This window comes from Nicotiana tomentosiformis, chromosome 9 (assembly GCF_000390325.3).
Source record: "Nicotiana tomentosiformis chromosome 9, ASM39032v3, whole genome shotgun sequence".
Taxonomy (NCBI): Eukaryota; Viridiplantae; Streptophyta; class Magnoliopsida; order Solanales; family Solanaceae; genus Nicotiana; species Nicotiana tomentosiformis.
The window spans coordinates 107,053,705-107,078,041 of record NC_090820.1 but is presented as its reverse complement, the minus strand read 5'-3'; the positions used below and the strand labels follow the sequence as shown (position 1 = coordinate 107,078,041).

Sequence of the window (24,337 nt, the reverse complement as noted above, 5' to 3'; positions counted from 1 at the left end):
CAAACATGTTAATTATTAGATCTAGAAACCGTATTAAATCACAGAAGAGACTTGAGTAAATTGTTGTCTTACACAAAGAACACATATTTATTCTTAATATAAATAGATCCAAGTGAAATAATATAAAACAAATTAAATACGAAAAGTTAAAGAAGATACCTTGCAAGATTTATGATATTTGTATCTTCTTATCATCGCTCTCTTGTCCGCAAGTATGAATAGCAACCTGAAATAAAGTAAATATGATTTGAAATAAGCAAAACTTGCAAATATGTGGATTTTATCAAATAAATAAATATATAAAACTTTTCAAAGGAACCGATAAAGACGTAAACTGTCAAATTTATACAGTAATTTTACATTCTTGAATAATGTGAAAGAAAAAGTATAATATCAATGTTATTCTCTTGAATAATGTGATTTTAGTTTATACAGGAAGAAACAACTTTTATCGTTACAGATATACAACTAATCAACTAATCAATGATTAATTCGCGAACAACTATATATATATAGTATTGGAAAGAAGTTAACGCAATGTATCTAATACCGGATTACAAAAGAGTCAACATATTTATGTCGTTTATATTGATATTCATATTCTTAGTTGACTTGTGAGGTGACTCCGTAAATACAATAGTAGTGACGTGTGCATGGCCGTAAATGACGTCATTAAATTTATGAATTAATTCTTTTCTAATAGTTGAATAGGAAAAATATTTAAAGATTCTTTTCGGTCTTCCAATCTTAAGAGTTAGATTTTGACTTTTAATTCATTTATAATGGGCAAATTACCAAATATAACATGAACTCTGAAATGATTCAGATTGCCCTCTTCTAATAATTGGGGTTAGATCTACCATTATCGTTACGAAAATGGGCTAAATTTGCCATTTTTAACTAACGATAGAAGCTTTCCCATATATCATACTTCTTTTTACAAGGGAATTCAACTTTGATCCTAAATTTTGAAAACTGCATATTACAAGGGTTTTTTTCTGGCCATCATAATAAAAAAACATGCAAATAAAGTAGCTTCTTGTGGATTTTCATGCCAACAAAAAATCACTGTAAATAACTTCATTGGTAATTATTATCTGCTTTTATTATCTGCTGATATATAAACCCCTTGAAAGTTACTTGGAAATATTTTATTTGCAAGTACATTACACGGGGATTGTAAATACATCTATAAGTTAGTTGCTAACTTTTCGCGATAAATATAAATATTTCACTAGAAAATTTTGATAAAATTTGTAAAAGAAGGAATTCTCATGAGGATTTTCAAGGTTAAAAACTTGGACAAAACACAAAATGGCCGGTTGTTCGAAACTAATTGTATTCGATGCTCAAAAAGTGTATAAAACATATTTATTATATGTATATAATACACACACATATATGGATGGGTTCTCCTTAAATTCATGTCAGTACTAAATTTTGCGGTCGAAATTATTTACATTTGATAGCCGCAAAAGTACATAAAATTTATATATATATATTTTTGTATATAACATACGAAAATGTATATATAAACAAAAGATATACACTTTTTTCGCTACTATTTTGAGAGCGCTATACGATAGTTATTTTCCTATTAAAATTTTGAAACTGAATAGTCAATGATTTGTATATAATAAATTCAAACTTACATGATTATGATGGGACATAAATAAGTTCATACAACACTTTTCAGAGACGCTTTGGTGAACATAATTTTTAAGAAGGTTAATATATGAAGTGAAAAAAATACGTACAGGAGTGGGAAAGGGTTTTACAAAATTCAAATTAATAATGCGTTCAAATAGGATCAGAAAGAAGAGAAAAACCAATATTTTTAGCTTATTGAAAGGCTGAGGGACAAGAAATCGTGAGAGTCATATCTGAGAAGAATGTAAATATTATTTCAGAAAGTGACTTTCTTCCAATGACAATTTACTTCCTGAAAAGACCAAAATACCCTTAAATAATTACATCTGAAAGACACTTTGACAATGTCACAAGAAGAACATTGCATGTGTTCAATACTGACTGAGCAAAGGAAAGCATTATGGGATTTCATGCAAACTTTGGCTGCAAACATAATTGCACCTTGGATAATATGCGGAGATTTCAATGTTGTGCTTTATCCTCAAGATAGATTGCTGGGCAATCCTATAACATATGCAGAAACTCAGGACTTCTCTAACTGTATTCAAGCATTGTAGCTTAGTGAATTGTCATGAAAAGACGACTATTATACTTGGTCAAACAAGCAACATGGACCAGATATAGTTAGTAGTAGAATAAACAGAGTCTTTAGAAATTTTGAATGGATGATGCAATGGGGGAATATGCAAACTGAATATGATCTGCCCCTAATGTCTGATCATTCATCTATGTTGCTATCAATCTGCACAACTACTAGGTCTGGGGAAACTCCTTTCAGATTTTTAAATGTTTGGGCAGACCATGCTAACTTTTTATAGCTAGTGCATGATGTATGGATTCAGAATTTAGCAGAATGGAGAATGAAGAATATCTGACTGAAGCTAAAAGCTTTAAAGCCTAGACTCAAGGCATTGAACAATGAAGAATTCAAAACTATTACTGCTAAGATTGACAAGGATAGAGATGAACTTCAAGGTATTGAGGAGCAGATTATAACACAATGTACAGACTACCTACTAGACCAGGAGAAAGCTACTCTTCATCAGATGGAAAAATGGCTCCTCATAGAGAAAAATGTGCTAAAGCAAAAGTCTAGAGCTAAGTGGATTAAACTTGGAGATTCAAAAACCAACTATTTATCTGCTATAATGAAGGAAAGGACTCAAAAAAAGCAAATCAAAGGGCTCACATCTCTGAATGGACAGACACTAAATGATTCTGAAAGGATAAAATATGAAATTATGAGTTCTACGAATCCTTGATAGGAACTGTTGCCTAGACTCTTCCCGCTATCAACAGGGAGATCATGAGGCAAGGACCTACCCTCTCACAACATTAAAGACTTCAGCTCTGTGCAAAAGTCAATGACCAAGAGATATTTGAAGGTTTACATGTTATTAATGATGACAAGGCACCAGGGGTAGTTGGTTACAATGCCCATTTCTTTAAGAAAACCTGGCCCATTATTAAGGAGGAAGTTAGTGAAGCTGTAAAAGAATTTTTTACCTCTAGTAGAATGCACAAGGTCATAAATTGTACCACTATAACATTAGTACCTAAGGTTGATAAACCTATTACTGTGAAGGATTTCAGACCTATTGCTTGCTGTACCCTACTCTATAAGCTCACCTCTAAGGTGTTAGTAGCAAGAATGCAGAAAATTATTGCATCTATAATTAGTGCAAATCAGCCTTATTTCATTCTTGGGAGAAGAATTGCCGATAACATTATCCTTGCCCATGAATTGATCAAGTCTTATACAAGAAAGCATACTTCTGACAGGTGTAAGATTGATCTACAAAAAGCCTATGACTCAGTGGAGTGGATCTTTTTGGAACAAGTAATGGAACTTTGGGCTTCCCTACACAATTTTCTGGCTGGATTCTTGAATGTGTCAAGACAATCAATTATATTATATTGATAAATGGGAAGACTATTGTTCCATTTGATGCTGCAAAAGGACTTAGACAAGGGGATCTTATCCCTCTTTCCTATTTGCTATTGTCATGGAGTACCTAAGTAGAAGCCTAAGTGGACTGAAAGGAAACAAAGACTTCAAATACTATCCAAAGTGTGCTAAACTGGACATCACACATTTAAGCTTTGCTGATGACTTACTATTGTTTACAAGAGGAGACTTACCATCAGTTGCTGCTATGCATAGATGTTTCAGCAACATCTCACAATTATCAAGACTTAAAGCCAACTTGGAAAAATGTTCTGTGTACTTTGGAGGGGTCTCTCCACCTAAAATAAATAGAATTCTACAACACTTGGGATATGGATATGGATAACTGCCTTTCAAATACTTAGGCATACCACTATCAACTAAAAATATCTCAATGATCCAATGACAGCCTCTTATTCATAAGATAGTGGAAAGAATATCCTCATGGATAACTAAGAAACTATCTTATGCAGTGAGGGTACAACTAGTGCAAAGTGTGATATTTGGCATTCAAGCCTACTGGGCTCCGCTGCTGCCACTTCCTGTCAAAGTGCTGAAGCTTATTGATGCCTATTATAGGAGCTATATCTGGTATGTTGCCAATAATATTACTAAGAAGGCCCTGGTCTCATGGGAGAAGATCTGTTCTCCTAAGTCTAGTAGAGGCCTGAATCTAGTAAATATTCAATTGTGGGACAAAGCTGCTATTACCAAAGTGTGTTGGGATATGGAAGCTAAATAAGATAAATTATGGATTAAATGGATCAACTCCTACTACATCAAAGGACAACAATTTTTACAAGTGCTAGTGCCTAAGCAAGCATGTTAGATAATCAAGCAGATTTTTAATGCTTGAACAACTATGAACCAGGTGCAAAGGAACAACTCTGGGAGTAGTTTGATCAGGTACATATACTTATAGTTACTAGGGGAAAGACCTCGTGTGTAATGACCCGACCAGTTGTTTTGATTTCTAGATTCATATTCCCCTAATTAAGACTCCCCGTATGTATTTTTACTGCTTTATAACTTACGGGGATGGTTAGTTTAGGTTTGGAAGGGTTCAAGTTGAAATCAGAATACTTAGTTCCTTAATAGTGGCCTAAGGTGGTCAAGTTTGACTTGAGTCAACATTTTGAGTAAACTATCTCGGAACCAAAATTTAAAAGTTCCAATAGGTTCATATGATAATTTTGGACTTAAGAGCGTGTGTGGATGTTGATTTGGAGGCTCGTAGATTGTTTCAGCTTGAATTGGCGAAAGTTAGAAAGTTGAAGGTTTGGAAGGTTGAGAAGTTTGACTGGGAGTTGACTTTATTCATATTGTGGTCGGATTTCTATTCTAGAAGTTGGACATGGTCCGTTATGTCATTTATAACTTGTGTACAAAATTTTAGGTCAATCGAAATTGTTTTGGTATGATTCGGCATAGGTTTTGGAAGTCGGATGTTCATGGTTTTAATAGGCTTGAATTGGGCTGCGATTCGTAGAATCAGTGTTGTTTGATGTGATTTTGGGCCTCGTGTAGGTTCGATATGTGTTGTGGAACTTGTTGGTATACTCGGACGGGGTCCCGGGGGTCTCGGGTGAGATTCGAATAAAAAATGGATTTGGAACTTGGACTTGGAGAGTTGCTGTTGCTGCTGAAGTCTGGTGTCATCACTGTAACGCCCTGGCCAGTCGTTTCGAGAGTTATAGCCCCGTTTTCTCTATTTCTGCTTCTTTTGTGCTTTACAACTGTATTATGTCCTTCCGGGGTGGTTGGTTCGGGTCCGGAGTGGTTTCTGAGTGAATTGAGACACTTAGTCGCTTAATTGGAAGCTTAAGTTGAAAAAAGATGACCGAATGTCGACTTGTGTGTAAACGACCTTGGATTTGAATTTTGATGGCTTCGTTAGCTCCGTTAGGTGATTTTGGACTTAGAAATGTGATTTGGAGGTCCGTGAATTGACGAAAGTTGGAATTTTTGTGATTTTGGTCGGCAGTGAAAATTTTGATATCGGGGTCGAATTGGATTTTTGGAAGTTGGAGTAGGTTCGTGGTGTCATTTGTGACTTGTGTGTAAAATTTGAGGTCGATCGGACGTGGTTTGGTAGGTTTCGGCATCGTTTGTGGAATATGAAAGTTTAGAAGTCCCTTAGGCTTGAGTTCAGGTGTAATCGGTGTTTGGATGTTGTCTTGAGTGATTCAAAGGTTCGACTAAGTTCGCATGGGATTATATGACTTGTTGGTATGATTGTTGAGGTCCTGGAGGCCGCGGGGTGATTTCGGGTGGTTAAAGGCTTGATGAGAGTTGAAGAATTGCAGCTGAAGCTGCTGCTACTGGGGAAACACACATGCGGAGTGGGAACCGTAGGTGCGAGTCCGCAGAAGGAGCCGCAGATGCGGCTAAGAAGGAGCTGGGCAGGAGCCGCAAGTGCGAAGATTTTTGTGCGATGGATTCCCGCATCTGCGCCTAGTCTTGGGACCGCAGGAGCGAGGTAAGGATTTTTAAGTGAAATCCGCACCTGCGATAGAATTTCCGCAGGTGCGGCGTCGCAGAAGTGACAAGAGGACCGCGGGTGCGGTATGTCTGGGCAGAAAAAACCAGCTCGAGGGTTGGACTTTCATTTTCGATTTTTGGACTTGAGAAGCTTGGGAGAGAGGCGAGTTTTCCAGGGTTTTCAAGGAAAGCATTGGGGTAAGTAATTCTAACCCGGATTGGTCTAAATTTCGTGAATCTTTGGCTTTCTCCATCATCTAATTAGGGATTTGAGTTGTAAATTGGGGGAAAAATGGTAGAAACTTCTTAGGCTAAAATTTTGAGTTTTGGAAGGTGATTCGAGGTTGGATTCAAGTAATTCTTGTATGTTTGGACTCGTGAATGGATGGGTGTTCATATTTTGTGACTTTTTGTCAGATTTCGAGACGTGGTCCTGGGTGCCGGTTTGAGCCTATTTCGGATTTTTACTTAAAATTTTGCATTTCTCTTGTGGAATTGATTCTTTTACCCTACACTAATTATATCATATTGCGTGTGGCTAGATTCGGGGTATTTAGAGATTAATTCGAGGGGCAAGGGCATTGCAGAGTGGGATTTCTGCGGTTGAAGTAAGTAACAATTTTAAATCTGGTTTTGAGGGTATCTGTCACAACCCAAAATCTCACATGTCGAGATGGCGCCTATCTCAATACTAGGCAAGCCGACTATCTCAATAAACCACCCTATCTTTTAAATTTAAAAACATAATTATTAAATTCAGCGGAAGAAAACCTCACAAACACAAATATAAACACTCCCAAAACCCGGTGTCACTGAGTACATGAGCATCTAGTATGAATACAAGTCTGGAAAATACGGTCTATAATAGTCTAAGACCAAATACATTAAACAAGGAGATAGGGAAAGAGAGACAAGGTCTGCGAAATACGGCAAATACCTCTGAATCTCCGAAAAATCAACCGTGTGAGAGAATCAACACCCGCTATGCCCGAAAATACCTGGATCTGTGCACGAAGTGCAGGGTATAGTATGAGTACAACCAACCCAGCAAGTAACGATAATAAATAAGAAACTGAAGATAATGACGAGCTACACAGTTACAGTTCATTTTCAGTAATTCCAGCAGAGAGTAGGCATGCTTTCAATTCCAAAAGTTTAAGTCAAATCAGTTTTATACAGTTCAAGTTCATGTAATTCGGATATAAAATCTTTCAGAGAATTTCACATCAATGACAGATAGCAACTAAGTGAAACAACAAATGAAAAGCAAGTACAACTTTTCAGGGTAACAGATACTCAACTCGCCACAACAGCTCAACCACTCGGCTATCAGCCTTCAGCACTTACACTCAATGGGTACCCGCACTCACTGGGGGTGTACAAACTCCAGAGCGCTATAATCTGCACGGCCAACATACGTGCTGCACGGACAGCTCACGCGCCATAGTATAAATATCTAGATCCGCATGACCAACTCACGTGCTGCATGGACAACATACGTGCTATAGTATTAATATCTAGATCCACACGGCCAACTCACATGCTGCACGGACAACTCACGTGCTATAGTATCAATATCTCACAATCATGCCCTCGACCTCACTCAGTCATAAATCTCTCTTGTCTCTCGGGCTCTCAATAATCATGAAATCAACCTAAACAACGATGATATAATGCATCAATAATGAACAATAGAGACTGAGATAAAATAAACAAGTAAACTATGACTGAGTACCAAACAATAATTTAGCAGATAATTCAACATGTACACGACCTATGTGGGTCCCAGCAGTACCAACATATAGCCTAAACATGATTTCTAACATGCCTTACAGTCAATTTGTAGCCCCATTACCCCATTTACTGCTCAATTTATGCTTTATATTTGTTATGTGACTTGCCGGGGTGATTATTTTGGGTCCGGTGAGGTTTTAGGAATGAATTGGAATACTTAGTTCTAAGGTTTAAAGTTTAAGTTGAAATAGTGATCGGATGTCGACTTATGTGTAAACGACCCCGGAATAGAGTTTTGATGATTCCAGTAGCTTCGTATGGTGATTTTGGACTTAAGAGCGTGTTCGGAAATTCTTTTGGAAGTCCGTAGTGGAATTTGGCTTGAAATGGCGAAAAGTGAATTTTTGGAAAGTTTGACCGGGGAGTTGAATTTTTGATACCGGGGTCCAAATCCAGTTTTGAAAATATTTATAGCCCCATTATGTCATTTATGACTTATGTGCAAAATTTGAGGTCAATCAGACTTGATTTGATAGGTTTCGGCATCGAATGTAGAAGTTGGAAATTCTTAAGTTCCTTAAGCTAGAATTGGGGTATGATTCGTAGTTTTAGCGTTGTTTTATGTGATTTGAGGTTTCAAATAAGTTCGTATGATATTTTAGGACTTGTTGGTGTATTTGGTTGAGGTCCCGAGGGCCTCGGGTGAGTTTCGAATGGTTAACGGATCAAGAATTGAAGTTGGGAGACCGCTGAAGTTGAGTTTGTTGGTTTTTGGCTGATCTGGTTTCCTTCATCTGTCAAAAAATTGAGGTCAAAATCGAGTAAAAAATCGAAATCAAAATCATGGTTAGGAAATCGTGGTCAGGAAATCATGGTCAGGAAATCGTGGTTAGGAAATCGAGGTCAAAATGGAGGTAAGGAAATCGAGGTCAGAAAATAGAGGGCAAGAAATCGAGGTCAGGAAATCAAGGTCAGGAAATCGAGAGTAGGAAATCGAGGGCAGGAAATCGAGGTCAGGAAATCAAATGTAGAAGTTCGAGGTATATCTGCCAGCGTCCGCAGACTCCGGACTCCCCTTCTATCTTATTATGCTGTCTTCCTTATTTGCTTTAGACTCTGATGTATAGAGACATAGAGAATAAATTCATAGAAGCTTGTAACTTATTCCTACCGGATTTTGGGAGTTGAAATTGTTAAATTTGCAGTTCTTATTTATTCGACTATTGAGGATTAAATTTCAATTTATATTCAGTTATTCCGCATTGATAGGCTTACCTAGTCTTAGAGACTAGGTTCCATCACGACATCCTACAGAGGGAATTTGGGGTCGTGACACTTACCCTTCTCTTCTTTAAAAGATTTTAAAATACAGAACTTCGTAAAAAGCAGCTCTATTTATAAAAAGGAAAACTAGATTTCAACTTTCATTTTCTCAAAAGAAAAATCAGAACTTCAGAAGTTCGTCGCTTTAAGGAATTTCCAGCAAATGACCTTTTCACAACAATGACAGATAGAAACTATGTGCAACAACAAACGAAAAGCAAGTACAGCCTCTCAGGACAATAATCACTCACTGGGCTACTAGCCCTCAGCACTCACACTCAATGGGTACCCACGCTCACTGGAGGTGTATAGACTCCGGAGGGGCTCCTACAACCCAAGCGCCATAATCCGCACGGACAACTCACGTGCTTCACGGACAACTCACGTGCTATAGTATCCTTACCTTGCCGACAGGCCCTCGGCCTTACTCAGTCCTCAACCTCTCTAGTCTCTCGGGCTCTCGGAAATCACAAAGATCAGCCCAAACAAAGATAACATAGTGTATCAACAAAATCAAGAATGGCTGAGGTATGATACGCAAGTAAAATCATGACTGAGTACAAGACAATAATTAGCAAATAATTCAACAAGTACGCGACCTCTATGGGTCCCAACAACACTATCACATAGCCTAAGCATGATTTACAGTTAAATTTCTTTAACACATAGAGAGCATATAGCTAACAACAAGTTATTCAACTTTACAGTTTCACGGGACGGACCAAGTCACAATCCGCTCGGTGCACGCCCATACGCCCGTCACCTAGCATGTGCGTCACCTCCAAAATAATCACGTGATACAAAATTCGGGGTTTCATACCCTCAGGACCAGATTTATAACTGTTACTTACCTCAAAATGTGAAATTCTTTACTATGCTATGCCTTTGCCTCGCAAATCATCCTCCGGATACCTCGAATCTAGTCACAATAATTCATTTCAGTCAATAAAATTTATTGGAATTAATTCTATAAGAAAATATTAATTTTCCGTATAAATCCGAAATTTAGCTCAAAAATCGCCCGTGGGGCCCACATCTCGGAACCCGATAAAATTTACAAAATTCGAAAGCCCATTCAACCACGAGTCTAACCATACTAATTTTACCAAAATTCGACCTCAACTCGACCTCCAAATCTTCAAATCTTATTTTCAAATCCCTAAGTTCAAATCCCCAATTTATACCTCAAAAACATGTAATCTAGTCGAATTATTCGATGATAATTCAATATTATGGGGTAGAAAGGATCACAAGGGATTTACCTCAAAATTTCACGTGATTTCTCGCTCAAAAATCGCCTCACCCGCTTTTGGAAATGTCAAAAATAACAAAATCTCGGACTCCTTTGTTTTTAACATTCTAGCGAGGAGTTTCGATTAAAAGGAGCCGCATCTGCGATCAAAGCTCCGCTTCTGCGAAAAAATCACTTAAGCCTGCCTCCGCTTCTTCGATCAAGGGACTGCATCTGCGCTCATCGCAGGTGCGAAATTTCCCTCGCACCTGCGACCACTGCCTCACAGCCCTCTGCCCGCATCTGCGCTTGCAAGGCTCGCTTTTGCGGGCTCGCACATGCGATGGAATTTTCGCAGGGGTGATTGCATCAGATGGAAGAAACTTAAGCTTTTTCTTCTAAGTCCGAATTTGAACCGTTAACCATCCGAAACTCATCCGAGGCACCCGCGATCTCAACCAAATATACCAACAAGTCCTAAAACATCATACGAACTTAGTCGAACCTTCAAATCACCTCAAACAACGCTAAAACCATGAATCATACCCCAATTCAAGCCTAATGATCTTTGAAATTTTAAGTTTCTACAAACGATGCCGGAACCTATCAAATCGCGTCCGATTGACCTCAAATTTTGCACACAAATCATAAATGACATAACGAAGGTATTCAAATTTTCAGAATCGGATTTCGACCACGATATCAAAAAGTCAACCCCTAGTCATACTTCCCAAAAATTCGACTTTCGCCATTTAAGCCTAATTCCACTACCGACCTCCAAATAAATTTTCGGACATGCTCCTAAGTCCAAAATCACCGTACGGAGGTATTGGAATCATCAGAATTAAATTTCGAGGTCATTTACACATAAGTCAATATCTGGTCAATTTTTCCAACTTAAATTTTCAATTATGAGACTAAGTGTCTCCTTTTACTCCGAAATCCTCCGGACCCAAACCAAGTAAGTTATAAAACAACTATAAAGCATAACTTGAACAGTAAATGGGAAAATAAGGTTATAATACTCAAAACGACCGGCCGGATCGTTACAATAATACAGTCTGATTCGTATAAGCAATCTTTTGCGCATATATAAATTGTCAAGTACTTATTATAAAAAATCAACAAACGATTATGCCTTAAAAACCTGTGCCTACATATTGTCATAGTCGATAACGTCGTAGTAATCAAATGACACTGCTTGTGGATGAAAAATCACCAATAATAACGTAATAGTGTCATACTGTAGTATTGTGGTAGAGTCGGGAATTCATATAAGAGAATTTTAATAAGTAAAAAAAATCTCACACAGAGAATTTGAACCTATAAGTACCTATAACACAAAGTAATTTTTGAACCCTATCTGCCATTTCACTATGATATTCCCTTGCATCAACAGAATTACCAACTTATATATATAATATAAGTACAAATTTATTTTTTTGCTCTATTGTTTGCACTGTATAATTTTTCAATGGGAATTAAATTGAACCCTCGCCCCTCTTGTTCCAACCATTTTGACATGACGTATAATCTAAGCACGCTAAGAGGTCAGGGTGTTACAATACATATATAGTACAATATTAAAAAACCTAACATATATGAGACAAGATATATAAAAGAACATAATATATCATTAATAGAGCAAAGTACAAGCAATCGTACAATCGTTGAAACCAAAAAAAAAAAAGAAAAAGAAAAAATAAAAGCACACACTAATCATAAGAATGTAAATTTTCATATTTTTGTTGCATACCACTCAAGATATTATCTAGAGATGATTCACCTACGAAGAACTAGATGAGTTATCTGCATTCTCTCGAGGAGCTTGTGACGAGGATGAAGCTCCATTCTCCAACTGCTTTAAATGATTGTCCAAACCAAAGACAAGGCCATTTAACCAAGCTTCATACTTGGTTATATCATCGGCATTCAATTGGTCAATCGATTCCCGTTGATCTATTTGTCTAGTCTCATTCAACTGATCAAATAAAAGCATTTGTTGGGAAGCAATTTTTTCTCTCATTTTAAACTCTTTAAGCCTATCGCAGCTTTGGTTTACTTTGTTATGTAAATATGCAGCAACAAGTTGTGTAGTATCGTTTAATTCTATATTTGGATTGTCAAAACGATCTAAAACTATATTAGCCGTTGGGTGAAAAAGAGAAAATAGATTACCACTCGGCGAAGAAAGAACTATTCCTATATCGGCGCCACTTTCCCTAACAAGTTTACTTGTTTTCTTATATAAGCCCGATCGGCGCTTTGAGAATGTAGCGTATCGGTGGTCTTCCCTTTCTATTTTTACTAAAGGAACTTTTTGACGCCCTGCAGTTTTCTTCTCTGCAGTCTTCTTCTCCTCCTCCTCTATTGCAATCTTCTTCTCCTCCTCCATTGCTAAAACAAAATAAAATTTATTGCTCAATTGTTTTCAATAAAAGTGGCTTACAGAAAAAGATAATATCATGGGTATTTATATACTCATGTTAAGAAGTTATTCACAATAGTAATTGAATTTCTAGCCAAATATTAAACTAGAAAGTAATCTTCTTCATATTGAAAATTATAGTAAAATTTTTAAATTGATTTGATACTTAGAATATGATTTGCACGTCACTAAAAAGGTAACTGATTTAATATACTTAATTAAATCTACCAAGTAATAATAAACAATTATGAACATAAAATGATAGAACATTAGTTACTTACCAAAGACTTTCAAACCTTTATAGTAACTAAATCAAATTATTTACTTGCACAAATAGAAATAAATTTACCATTTGGATGTTTGTTAGCCATTGTATTGTATCGTATTGTTACTTTAAATACGATGTTTGTTTTGATTGTTAATTAAATTTTATTGTATCGTATCGTTAAATCCATCGTTACGTAACGATCCTTTATTATTATTAAATAATTTTATTTTATCATTTACCCTATCTTTTTATATACCGTATCATAATTTCTTTTTATAATATTGGAAGTTTATTCTTCATATTGCTAGTGTGTGATATCATAAAATGACGACAAACGGCACAATCTATCCAAACATTTTATTCATCAAACGATACAGTACAATACAATACAATACAATACGATATATTCATTGGATTTTTTAATATAAATACAGGGTTTGAACAAAAGCTACTGGGTTTGGCCGACCATGCAAATAATACCGTAGCTCCGCCCCTGATAGAGATTAGTAGCAATAGTGAAAGTCAAGCATTCAAATTAATATTAACCAGATGCGAAATTTAATTTGAATTAGAAAATATTTTAATGTGCTTAACAAAGTAAATGTGAATGTAATTTGAAGAGAAAAACTTTCAGGTTTTATGATTTTAAAATTTTGGAAATGCATTAACATCAATAGAACAAATTTGACACTTAACTTGTAACGGAAAATGTTAAATATAACGAAGATCAACACAAATTGCATACCACAAAATTCTTAAGTTTGTGAAAGACTTAAAAGTAAATTTATTATACGGAAAAGGGTCAAATATGCCCTGAACTGTTGAAAATATAGCAATATTATCCTCCATTTGCATTTGGGTACAAAATTGCCCTTGTCGTTAATAAAGTGGTTCACTTTTGCCACTCCCCGCTAACAGATTCCACATCAAGAATAATTTTGTACCCAAATACAAATAGAGGGCATAATTGCTCTATTTTTAATAGTTCAGGGGCATATTTGACCATTTTTTATATAAAATAATAATTTTTTGCTGAGTTGAAAAGGTCCAGATATGCCCCTAAACTATTAAAAATAGAGCAATTATGCCCTCCGTTTGCATTGGGGTACAAAAGAAGGGCACGATTTTATACCCAATTGCCCACATTAGAGAAATGTAAAAGTGGAATTTGTGATAGTAACTTATGGATGTATCGATATGCGATTGCAAATTAAAATAGGAAGACGAAACGAGTCCCTTTAATGGGGGTATTGTATGGTTATCTTACATGCTAGGACTTAGGAGTTCAAAGAATATAAAAATCAAATCACACGAATTTGATCTAGTAAGAAAATAATAAGTAAAAAAAGTGAAGCAGGAGGTTGTGATCAGCTGGCCGGAGGGATTTTCCGGTTAGATTTCTCGTCATAATAGTAATTACTATGTAAAAGATTTGGCAAGACATTCCTTTCCCTTTTTTTTTTTTACAAAGAAGACTTTTTCTCCAACATAGATTTTCAACTCAGCAAAAAAATATTATTTTATACGAAAAATGGTCAAATATGCCATTGAACTATTGAAATTAGAGCAATTATACCATCCGTTTATATTTGGGTACAAAATTGTCCTTGATGCAGAGTCTGTTAGTGGGGAGGGGCAATAATAAACCACTTTATTAACGACAAGGGCAATTTTGTACCCAAATGCAAACGGAGGGCATAATTGCTCTATTTTCAATAGTTCAGAGGTATATTTGAACATTTTCCGCAAAATACGAAGAAACATTAATACCATTTTGCCTTCGTAAAAGACGTCGTGATTATAGAAATTAATAGATATCCCCGGTCTAATTAGAAAATTTTTTGCAAATTTTGTGCAAACATGTTAATTATTAGATCTAGAAACCGTATTAAATCACAGAAGAGACTTGAGTAAATTGTTGTCTTACACAAAGAACACATATTTATTCTTAATATAAATAGATCCAAGTGAAATAATATAAAACAAATTAAATACGAAAAGTTAAAGAAGATACCTTGCAAGATTTATGATATTTGTATCTTCTTATCATCGCTCTCTTGTCCGCAAGTATGAATAGCAACCTGAAATAAAGTAAATATGATTTGAAATAAGCAAAACTTGCAAATATGTGGATTTTATCAAATAAATAAATATATAAAACTTTTCAAAGGAACCGATAAAGACGTAAACTGTCAAATTTATACAGTAATTTTACATTCTTGAATAATGTGAAAGAAAAAGTATAATATCAATGTTATTCTCTTGAATAATGTGATTTTAGTTTATACAGGAAGAAACAACTTTTATCGTTACAGATATACAACTAATCAACTAATCAATGATTAATTCGCGAACAACTATATATATATAGTATTGGAAAGAAGTTAACGCAATGTATCTAATACCGGATTACAAAAGAGTCAACATATTTATGTCGTTTATATTGATATTCATATTCTTAGTTGACTTGTGAGGTGACTCCGTAAATACAATAGTAGTGACGTGTGCATGGCCGTAAATGACGTCATTAAATTTATGAATTAATTCTTTTCTAATAGTTGAATAGGAAAAATATTTAAAGATTCTTTTCGGTCTTCCAATCTTAAGAGTTAGATTTTGACTTTTAATTCATTTATAATGGGCAAATTACCAAATATGACATGAACTCTGAAATGATTCAGATTGCCCTCTTCTAATAATTGGGGTTAGATCTACCATTATCGTTACGAAAATGGGCTAAATTTGCCATTTTTAACTAACGATAGAAGCTTTCCCATATATCATACTTCTTTTTACAAGGGAATTCAACTTTGATCCTAAATTTTGAAAACTGCATATTACAAGGGTTTTTTTCTGGCCATCATAATAAAAAAACATGCAAATAAAGTAGCTTCTTGTGGATTTTCATGCCAACAAAAAATCACTGTAAATAACTTCATTGGTAATTATTATATGCTTTTATTATCTGCTGATATATAAAACCCCTTGAAAGTTACTTGGAAATATTTTATTTGCAAGTACATTACACGGGGATTGTAAATACATCTATAAGTTAGTTGCTAACTTTTCGCGATAAATATAAATATTTCACTAGAAAATTTTGATAAAATTTGTAAAAGAAGGAATTCTCATGAGGATTTTCAAGGTTAAAAACTTGGACAAAACACAAAATGGCCGGTTGTTCGAAACTAATTGTATTCGATGCTCAAAAAGTGTATAAAACATATTTATTATATGTATATAATACACACACATATATGGATGGGTTCTCCTTAAATTCATGTCAGTACTAAATTTTGCGGTCGAAATTATTTACATTTGATAGCCGCAAAAGTACATAAAATTTATATATATATTTTTGTATATAACATACGAAAATGAATATATAAACAAAAGATATACACTTTTTTCGCTACTATTTTGAGAGCGCTATAGGATAGTTATTTTCCTATTAAAATTTTGAAACTGAATAGTCAATGATTTGTATATAATAAATTCAAACTTACATGATTATGATGGGACATAAATAAGTTCATACAACACTTTTCAGAGACGCTTTGGTGAACATAATTTTTAAGAAGGTTAATATATGAAGTGAAAAAAATACGTACAGGAGTGGGAAAGGGTTTTACAAAATTCAAATTAATAATGCGTTCAAATAGGATCAGAAAGAAGAGAAAAACCAATATTTTTAGCTTATTGAAAGGCTGAGGGACAAGAAATCGTGAGAGTCATATCTGAGAAGAATGTAAATATTATTTCAGAAAGTGACTTTCTTCCAATGACAATTTACTTCCTGAAAAGACCAAAATACCCTTAAATAATTACATCTGAAAGACACTTTGACAATGTCACAAGAAGAACATTGCATGTGTTCAATACTGACTGAGCTAAGGAAAGCATTATGGGATTTCATGCAAACTTTGGCTGCAAACATAATTGCACCTTGGATAATATGCGGAGATTTCAATGTTGTGCTTTATCCTCAAGATAGATTGCTGGGCAATCCTATAACATATGCAGAAACTCAGGACTTCTCTAACTGTATTCAAGCATTGTAGCTTAGTGAATTGTCATGAAAAGACGACTACTATACTTGGTCAAACAAGCAACATGGACCATATATAGTTAGTAGTAGAATAAACAGAGTCTTTAGAAATTTTGAATGGATGATGCAATGGGGGAATATGCAAACTGAATATGATCTGCCCCTAATGTCTGATCATTCATCTATGTTGCTATCAATCTGCACAACTACTAGGTCTGGGAAAACTCCTTTCAGATTTTTAAATGTTTGGGCAGACCATGCTAACTTTCTATAGCTAGTGCATGATGTATGGATTCAGAATTTAGCAGAATGGAGAATGAAGAATATCTGACTGAAGCTAAAAGCTTTAAAGCCTAGACTCAAGGCATTGAACAATGAAGAATTCAAAACTATTACTGCTAAGATTGACAAGGATAGAGATGAACTTCAAGGTATTGAGGAGCAGATTATAACACAATGTACAGACTACCTACTAGACCAGGAGAAAGCTACTCTTCATCAGATGGAAAAATGGCTCCTCATAGAGAAAAATGTGCTAAAGCAAAAGTCTAGAGCTAAGTGGATTAAACTTGGAGATTCAAAAACCAACTATTTATCTGCTATAATGAAGGAAAGGACTCAAAAAAAGCAAATCAAAGGGCTCACATCTCTGAATGGACAGACACTAAATGATTCTGAAAGGATAAAATATGAAATTATTGAGTTCTACGAATCCTTGATAGGAACTGTTGCCTAGACTCTTCCTGCTATCAACAGGGAGATCATGAAGCAAGGACCTACCCTCTCACAACATTAAAGACTTCAGCTCTGTGCAAAAGTCAATGACCAAGAGATATTTGAAGGTTTACATGTTATTAATGATGACAAGGCACCAGGGGTAGTTGGTTACAATGCCCATTTCTTTAAGGAAACCTGGCCCATTATTAAGGAGGAAGTTAGTGAAGCTGTAAAAGAATTTTTTACCTCTAGTAGAATGCACAAGGTCATAAATTGTACCACTATAACATTAGTACCTAAGGTTGATAAACCTATCACTGTGAAGGATTTCAGACCTATTGCTTGCTGTACCCTACTCTATAAGCTCACCTCTAAGGTGTTAGCAGCAAGAATGCAGAAAATCATTGCATCTATAATTAGTGCAAATCAGCCTTATTTTATTCTTGGGAGAAGAATTGCCGATAACATTATCCTTGCCCATGAATTGATCAAGTCTTATACAAGAAAGCATATTTCTGACAGGTGTAAGATTGATCTACAAAAAGCCTATGACTCAGTAGAGTGGATCTTTTTGGAACAAGTAATGGAACTTTGGGCTTCCCTACACAATTTTCTGGCTGGATTCTTGAATGTGTCAAGACAATCAATTATACTATATTGATAAATGGGAAGACTATTGTTCCATTTGATGCTGCAAAAGGACTTAGACAAGGGGATCTTATCCCCCTTTCCTATTTGCTATTGTCATGGAGTACCTAAGTAGAAGCCTAAGTGGACTGAAAGGAAGCAAAGACTTCAAATACTATCCAAAGTGTGCTAAACTGGACATCACACATTTAAGCTTTGCTGATGACTTACTATTATTTGCAAAGAGGAGACTTACCATCAGTTGCTACTATGCATAGATGTTTCAGCAACATCTCACAATTATCAAGACTTAAAGCCAACTTGAAAAAATATTCTGTGTACTTTAGAGGGGTCTCTCCACCTAAAATAAATAGAATTCTACAACACTTTGGATATGGATATGGATAACTGCCTTTCAAATACTTAGGCATACCACTATCAACTAAAAATATCTCAATGATCCAATGACAACCTCTTATTCATAAGATAGTGGAAAGAATATCCTCATGGACAACTAAGAAACTATCCTATGCAGTGAGGGTACAACTAGTGCAAAGTGTGATATTTGGCATTCAAGCCTACTGGGCTCCGCTGCTGCCACTTCCTGTCAAAGTGCTGAAGCTTATTGATGCCTATTGTAGGAGCTATATCTGGTATGTTGCCAATAATATTACTAAGAAGGCCCTGGTCTCATGGGAGAAGATCTGTTCTCCTAAGTCTAGTAGAAGCCTGAATCTAGTAAATATTCAATTGTGGGACAGAGCTGCTATTACCAAAATGTGTTGGGATATGGAAGCTAAATAAGATAAATTATGGATTAAATAGATCAACTCCTACTACATCAAAGGACAATAATTTTTACAAGTGCTAGTGCCTAAGCAAGCATGTTAGATAATCAAGCAGATTTTTAATGCTTGAAAAACTATGAACCAGGTGCAAAGGAACAACTCTGGGAGTAGTTTGATCAGGTACATATACTTATAGTTACTAGGGGAAAGACCTCGTGTGTAATGACCCGACCAGTTATTTTAATTTTTAGATTCATATTCCCCTAATTAAGACTCCTCGTATATATTTTTACTGCTTTATGACTTGCGGGGATGGTTAGTTTAGGTTTGGAATGGTTCAAGTTGAAATCAGAACACTTAGTTCCTTAATAGTGGCCTAAGGTGGTCAAGTTTGACTTGAGTCAATATTTTGAGTAAACTATCTCGGAACCAAAATTTGAAAGTTTCAATAGGTTCATATGATAATTTTGGACTTAAGAGCGTGTGTGGATGTTGATTTGGAGGCCCGTAGATTGTTTCAGCTTGAATTGGCGAAAGTTAGAAAGTTGAAGGTTTGGAAGGTTGAGAAGTTTGACCGGGAGTTGACTTTATTCATATTGGGGTCGGATTTCTATTCTAGAAGTTGTACATGGTCCGTTATGTCATTTATAACTTGTGTACAAAATTTTAGGTCAATCGAAATTGTTTTGGTATGATTCGGCATAGGTTTTGGAAGTCGGATGTTCATGGTTTTAATAGGCTTGAATTAGGTTGTGATTCGTAGAATCGGTGTTGTTTGATGTGATTTTGGGCCTCATGTAGGTTCGATATGTGTTGTGGAACTTGTTGGTATACTCGGACGGGGTCCCGGGGGTCTCGGGTGAGATTCGAATAAAAAATGGATTGGAACTTGGACTTGGAGAGTTGCTGTTGCTGCTGAAGTCTGGTGTCATCACTGTAATGCGCTGGCCAGTTGTTTCGAGAGTTATAGTCCCGTTTTCTCTATTTCTGCTTTTTTTGTGCTTTACAACTGTATTATGTCCTTCCGGGGTGGTTGGTTCGGGTCCGGAGTGATTTCTGAGTGAATTGAGATACTTAGTCGCTTAATTGGAAGCTTAAGTTGGAAAAAGACGATCGAATGTCGACTTGTGTGTAAACGACCTTGGATTTGAATTTTGATGGCTTCGTTAGCTCCGTTAGGTGATTTTGGACTTAGAAATGTGATTTGGAGGTCCGTAGTAGAATTAGGCTTGAATTGACGAAAGTTGGAATTTTGGTGATTTTGGTCGGTAGTAAAAATTTTGATATCGGGGTCGAATTGGATTTTTGGAAGTTGGAGTAGGTTCGTGGTATCATTTGTGACTTGTGTGTAAAATTTGAGGTCAATCGGACCTGGTTTGGTAGGTTTCGGCGTCGTTTGTGAAATTTAAAAGTTTAGAAGTCCCTTAGGCTTGAGTTCAGGTGTAATTGGTGTTTGGATGTTGTCTTGAGTGATTCAAAGGTTCGACTAAGTTCGCATGGAATTATATGACTTGTTGGTATGATTGTTGAGGTCCTGGAGGCCTCGGGGTGATTTCGGGTGGTTAAAGGCTTGATGAGAGTTGAAGAATTGCAGCTGAAGCTGCTGCTACTGGGGAAACACACATGCGGAGTGGGAACCGCAGGTGCGAGTCCGCAGAAGGAGCCGCAGATGCGGCTAAGAAGGAGCTGGGCAGGAGCCACAAGTGCGAAGATTTTTCCCGCACCTGCGAGGGTCGCAGATGCAGGCAGCTGGGCGTAGGTGCAAAGGATGGCCGCATGTGCGATGGATTCCCGTATCTGCGCCTAGTCTTGGGGCCGCAGGAGCGAGGTAAGGATTTTTAAGTAAAATCCGCACCTGCAATAGAATTTCCGCAGGTGCGGCATCGCAGAAGTGACAAGAGGACCGCGGGTGCGGTATGTCTGGGCAGAAAACACCAGCTCGAGGGTTGGACTTTCATTTTCGATTTTTGGACTTGAGAAGCTTGGGAGAGAGGCGAGTTTTCGAGGGTTTTCAAGGAAAGCGTTGGGGTAAGTAATTCTAACCCGGATTGGTCTAAATTTCGTGAATCTTTGGCTTTCTCCATCATCTAATTAGGGATTTGAGTTGTAAATTTGGGGAAAAATGGTAGAAACTTCTTAGGCTAAAATTTCGAGTTTTGGAAGGTGATTCGAGGTTGGATTCGAGTAATTCTTGTATGGTTGGACTCGTGAATGGATGGGTGTTCATATTTTGTGACTTTTTGTCGGATTTCGAGACGTGGTCCCGGGGGCCGGTTTGAGCCTATTTCGGATTTTTACTTAAAATTTTGTATTTCTCTTGTGGAATTGATTCTTTTAGCCTACACTAATTATATCGTATTGCGTGTGGCTAGATTCGGGGCATTTAGAGATTAATTCGAGGGGCAAGGGCATTGCAGAGTGGGATTTCTGCGGTTGAAGTAAGTAACAATTTTAAATCTGGTTTTGAGGGTATCTGTCACAACCCAAAATCTCACATGTCGTGATGGCACCTATCTCAATACTAGGCAAGCCGACTATCTCAATAAACCACCCTATCTTTTAAATTTAAAAACATAATTATTAAATTCAGCGGAAGAAAACCTCACAAACATAAATATAAACACTCCCAAAACCCGGTGTCACTGAGTACATGAGCATCTAGTATGAATACAAGTCTGGAAAATACGGTCTATAATAGTCTAAGACCAAATACATTAAACAAGGAGATAGGGAAAGAGAGACAAGGTCTGCGAAATACGGCAGATACCTCTGAATCTCCGAAAAATCAACTGTGTGAGAGAATCAACACCCACTATGCCCGGAAATACCTGGATCTGCGCACGAAGTGCAGGGTATAGTATGAGTACAACCAACCCAGCAAGTAACGATAATAAATAAGAAACTGAAGATAATGACGAGCTACACAGTTACAGTTCATTTTCAGTAATTCCAGCAGAGAGTAGGCATGCTTTCAATTCCAAAAGTTTAAGTCAAATTAGTTTTATACAGTTCAAGTTCATGTAATTCGGATATAAAATCTTTCAAAGAATTTCACATCAATGACAGATAGCAACTAAGTGAAACAACAAATGAAAACCAAGTACAACTTCTCAGGGCAACAGATACTCAACTCGTCACAACAGCTCAACCACTCGGCTATCAGCCTTCAGCACTTACACTCAATGGGTACCCGCACTCACTGAGGGTGTACAAACTCCGGAGCGCTATAATCTGCACGGCCAACATACGTGCTGCACGGACAGCTCACGCGCCATAGTATAAATATCTAGATCCGCACGACCAACTCACGTGCTGCATGGACAACTCACGTGCTATAGTATTAATATCTGGATCCACACGGCCAACTCAGATGCTGCACGGACAACTCACGTGCTATAGTATCAATATTTCACAATCATACCCTCGACCTCACTCAGTCATAAATCTCTCCTGTCTCTCGGGCTCTCAATAATCATGAAATCAACCCAAACAACAATGATATAATGCATCAATAATGAACAATAGAGACTGAGATAAAATAAACAAGTAAACTATGACTGAGTACCAAACAATAATTTAGCAGATAATTCAACATGTACACGACCTATGTGGGTCCCAGCAGTACCAACATATAACCTAAACATGATTTCTAACATGTCTTACAGTCAATTTGTAGCCCCATTCCCCTATTTACTGCTCAATTTATGCTTTATATTTGTTATGTGACTTGCCGGGGTGATTATTTTGGGTCCGGTGAGGTTTTAGGAATGAATTGGAACACTTAGTTCTAAGGTTTAAAGTTTAAATTGAAATAGTGATCGGATGTCGACTTATGTGTAAACGACCTCGGAATAGAGTTTTGATGATTCCAATAGCTTCGTATGGTGATTTTGGACTTAGGAGCGTGTTCGGAAATTCTTTTGGAAGTCCGTAGTGGAATTTGGCTTGAAATGGCGAAAAGTAAATTTTTGGGAAGTTTGACCAGGGAGTTGAATTTTTGATATCGGGGTCCAAATCCAGTTTTGAAAATATTTATAGCCCCATTATGTCATTTATGATTTATGTGCAAAATTTGAGGTCAATCAGACTTGATTTGATAGGTTTCGGCATCGAATATAGAAGTTGGAAATTCTTAAGTTCCTTAAGCTAGAATTGGGGTATGATTCGTAGTTTTAGCGTTGTTTTATGTGATTTGAGGTTTCAAATAAGTTCGTATGATATTTTAGGACTTGTTGGTGTATTTGGTTGAGGTCCCGAGGGCCTCGGGTGAGTTTCGGATAGTTAACGGATCAAGAATTGAAGTTGGGAGACCGCTGAAGTTGAGTTTGCTGGTTTTTGGCTGATCTAGTTTCCTTCATATGTCAAAAAATTAAGGTCAAAATCGAGGTAAAAAATCGAGGTCAAAATCATGGTCAGGAAATCGTGGTCAGGAAATCGTGGTTAGGAAATCGAGGTCAAAATGGAGGTAAGGAAATCGAGGTTAGAAAATAGAGGGCAAGAAATCGAGGTTAGGAAATCGAGGGCAGGAAATCGAGGTCAGGAAATCGAATGTAGAAGTTCGAGGTATATCTGCCAGCGTCCGTAGACTCCGAACTCCCCTTCTATCTTATTATGCTGTCTTCCTTATTTGCTTTAGACTCTGATATATAGACACATAGAGAATAAATTCATAGAAGCTTGTGACTTATTCCTACCGGATTTTGGGAGTTGAAATTGTTAAATTTGCAGTTCTTATTTATTCAACTGTTGAGGATTAAATTTCAATTTATATTCAGTTATTCCGCATTGATAGGCTTACCTAGTCTTAGAGACTAGGTTCCATTACGAAATCCTACGGAGGGAATTTGGGGTCGTGACACTTACCCTTCTTTTCTTTAAAAGATTTTAAAATACAGAACTTCGTAAAAAGCAGCTCTATTTATAAAAGGAAAACCAGATTTCAACTTTCATTTTCTCAAAAGAAAAATCAGAACTTCAGAAGTTCGTCGCTTTAAGGAATTTCCAGCAAATGACCTTTTCTTTAAAAATATTTCTAATCTAAGGTAAATCCTAGACATATGTTTTCTCAAATAACCTTTCATCATTATGTAAATA

The 24,337-nt window shown here is 36.4% G+C and overlaps 1 protein-coding gene across 1 annotated transcript; it reads right to left on the bottom strand.

Moving 5' to 3' along the window:
- Nucleotides 1-12,153: 12,153 nt before the first annotated feature.
- Nucleotides 12,154-12,762, bottom strand: LOC138899336 (agamous-like MADS-box protein AGL61). Its single transcript, XM_070185497.1, has one exon. It carries the CDS (start codon nucleotides 12,760-12,762, stop codon nucleotides 12,154-12,156), a length of 609 nt encoding a protein of 202 aa, XP_070041598.1.
- Nucleotides 12,763-24,337: the final 11,575 nt, after the last annotated feature.

What these genes read in the sequence shown, in the direction of transcription:
- LOC138899336 (XM_070185497.1), bottom strand. Translation starts at nt 12,762, where the DNA reads ATGGAGGAGGAGAAGAAGATTGCAATAGAGGAGGAGGAGAAGAAGACT.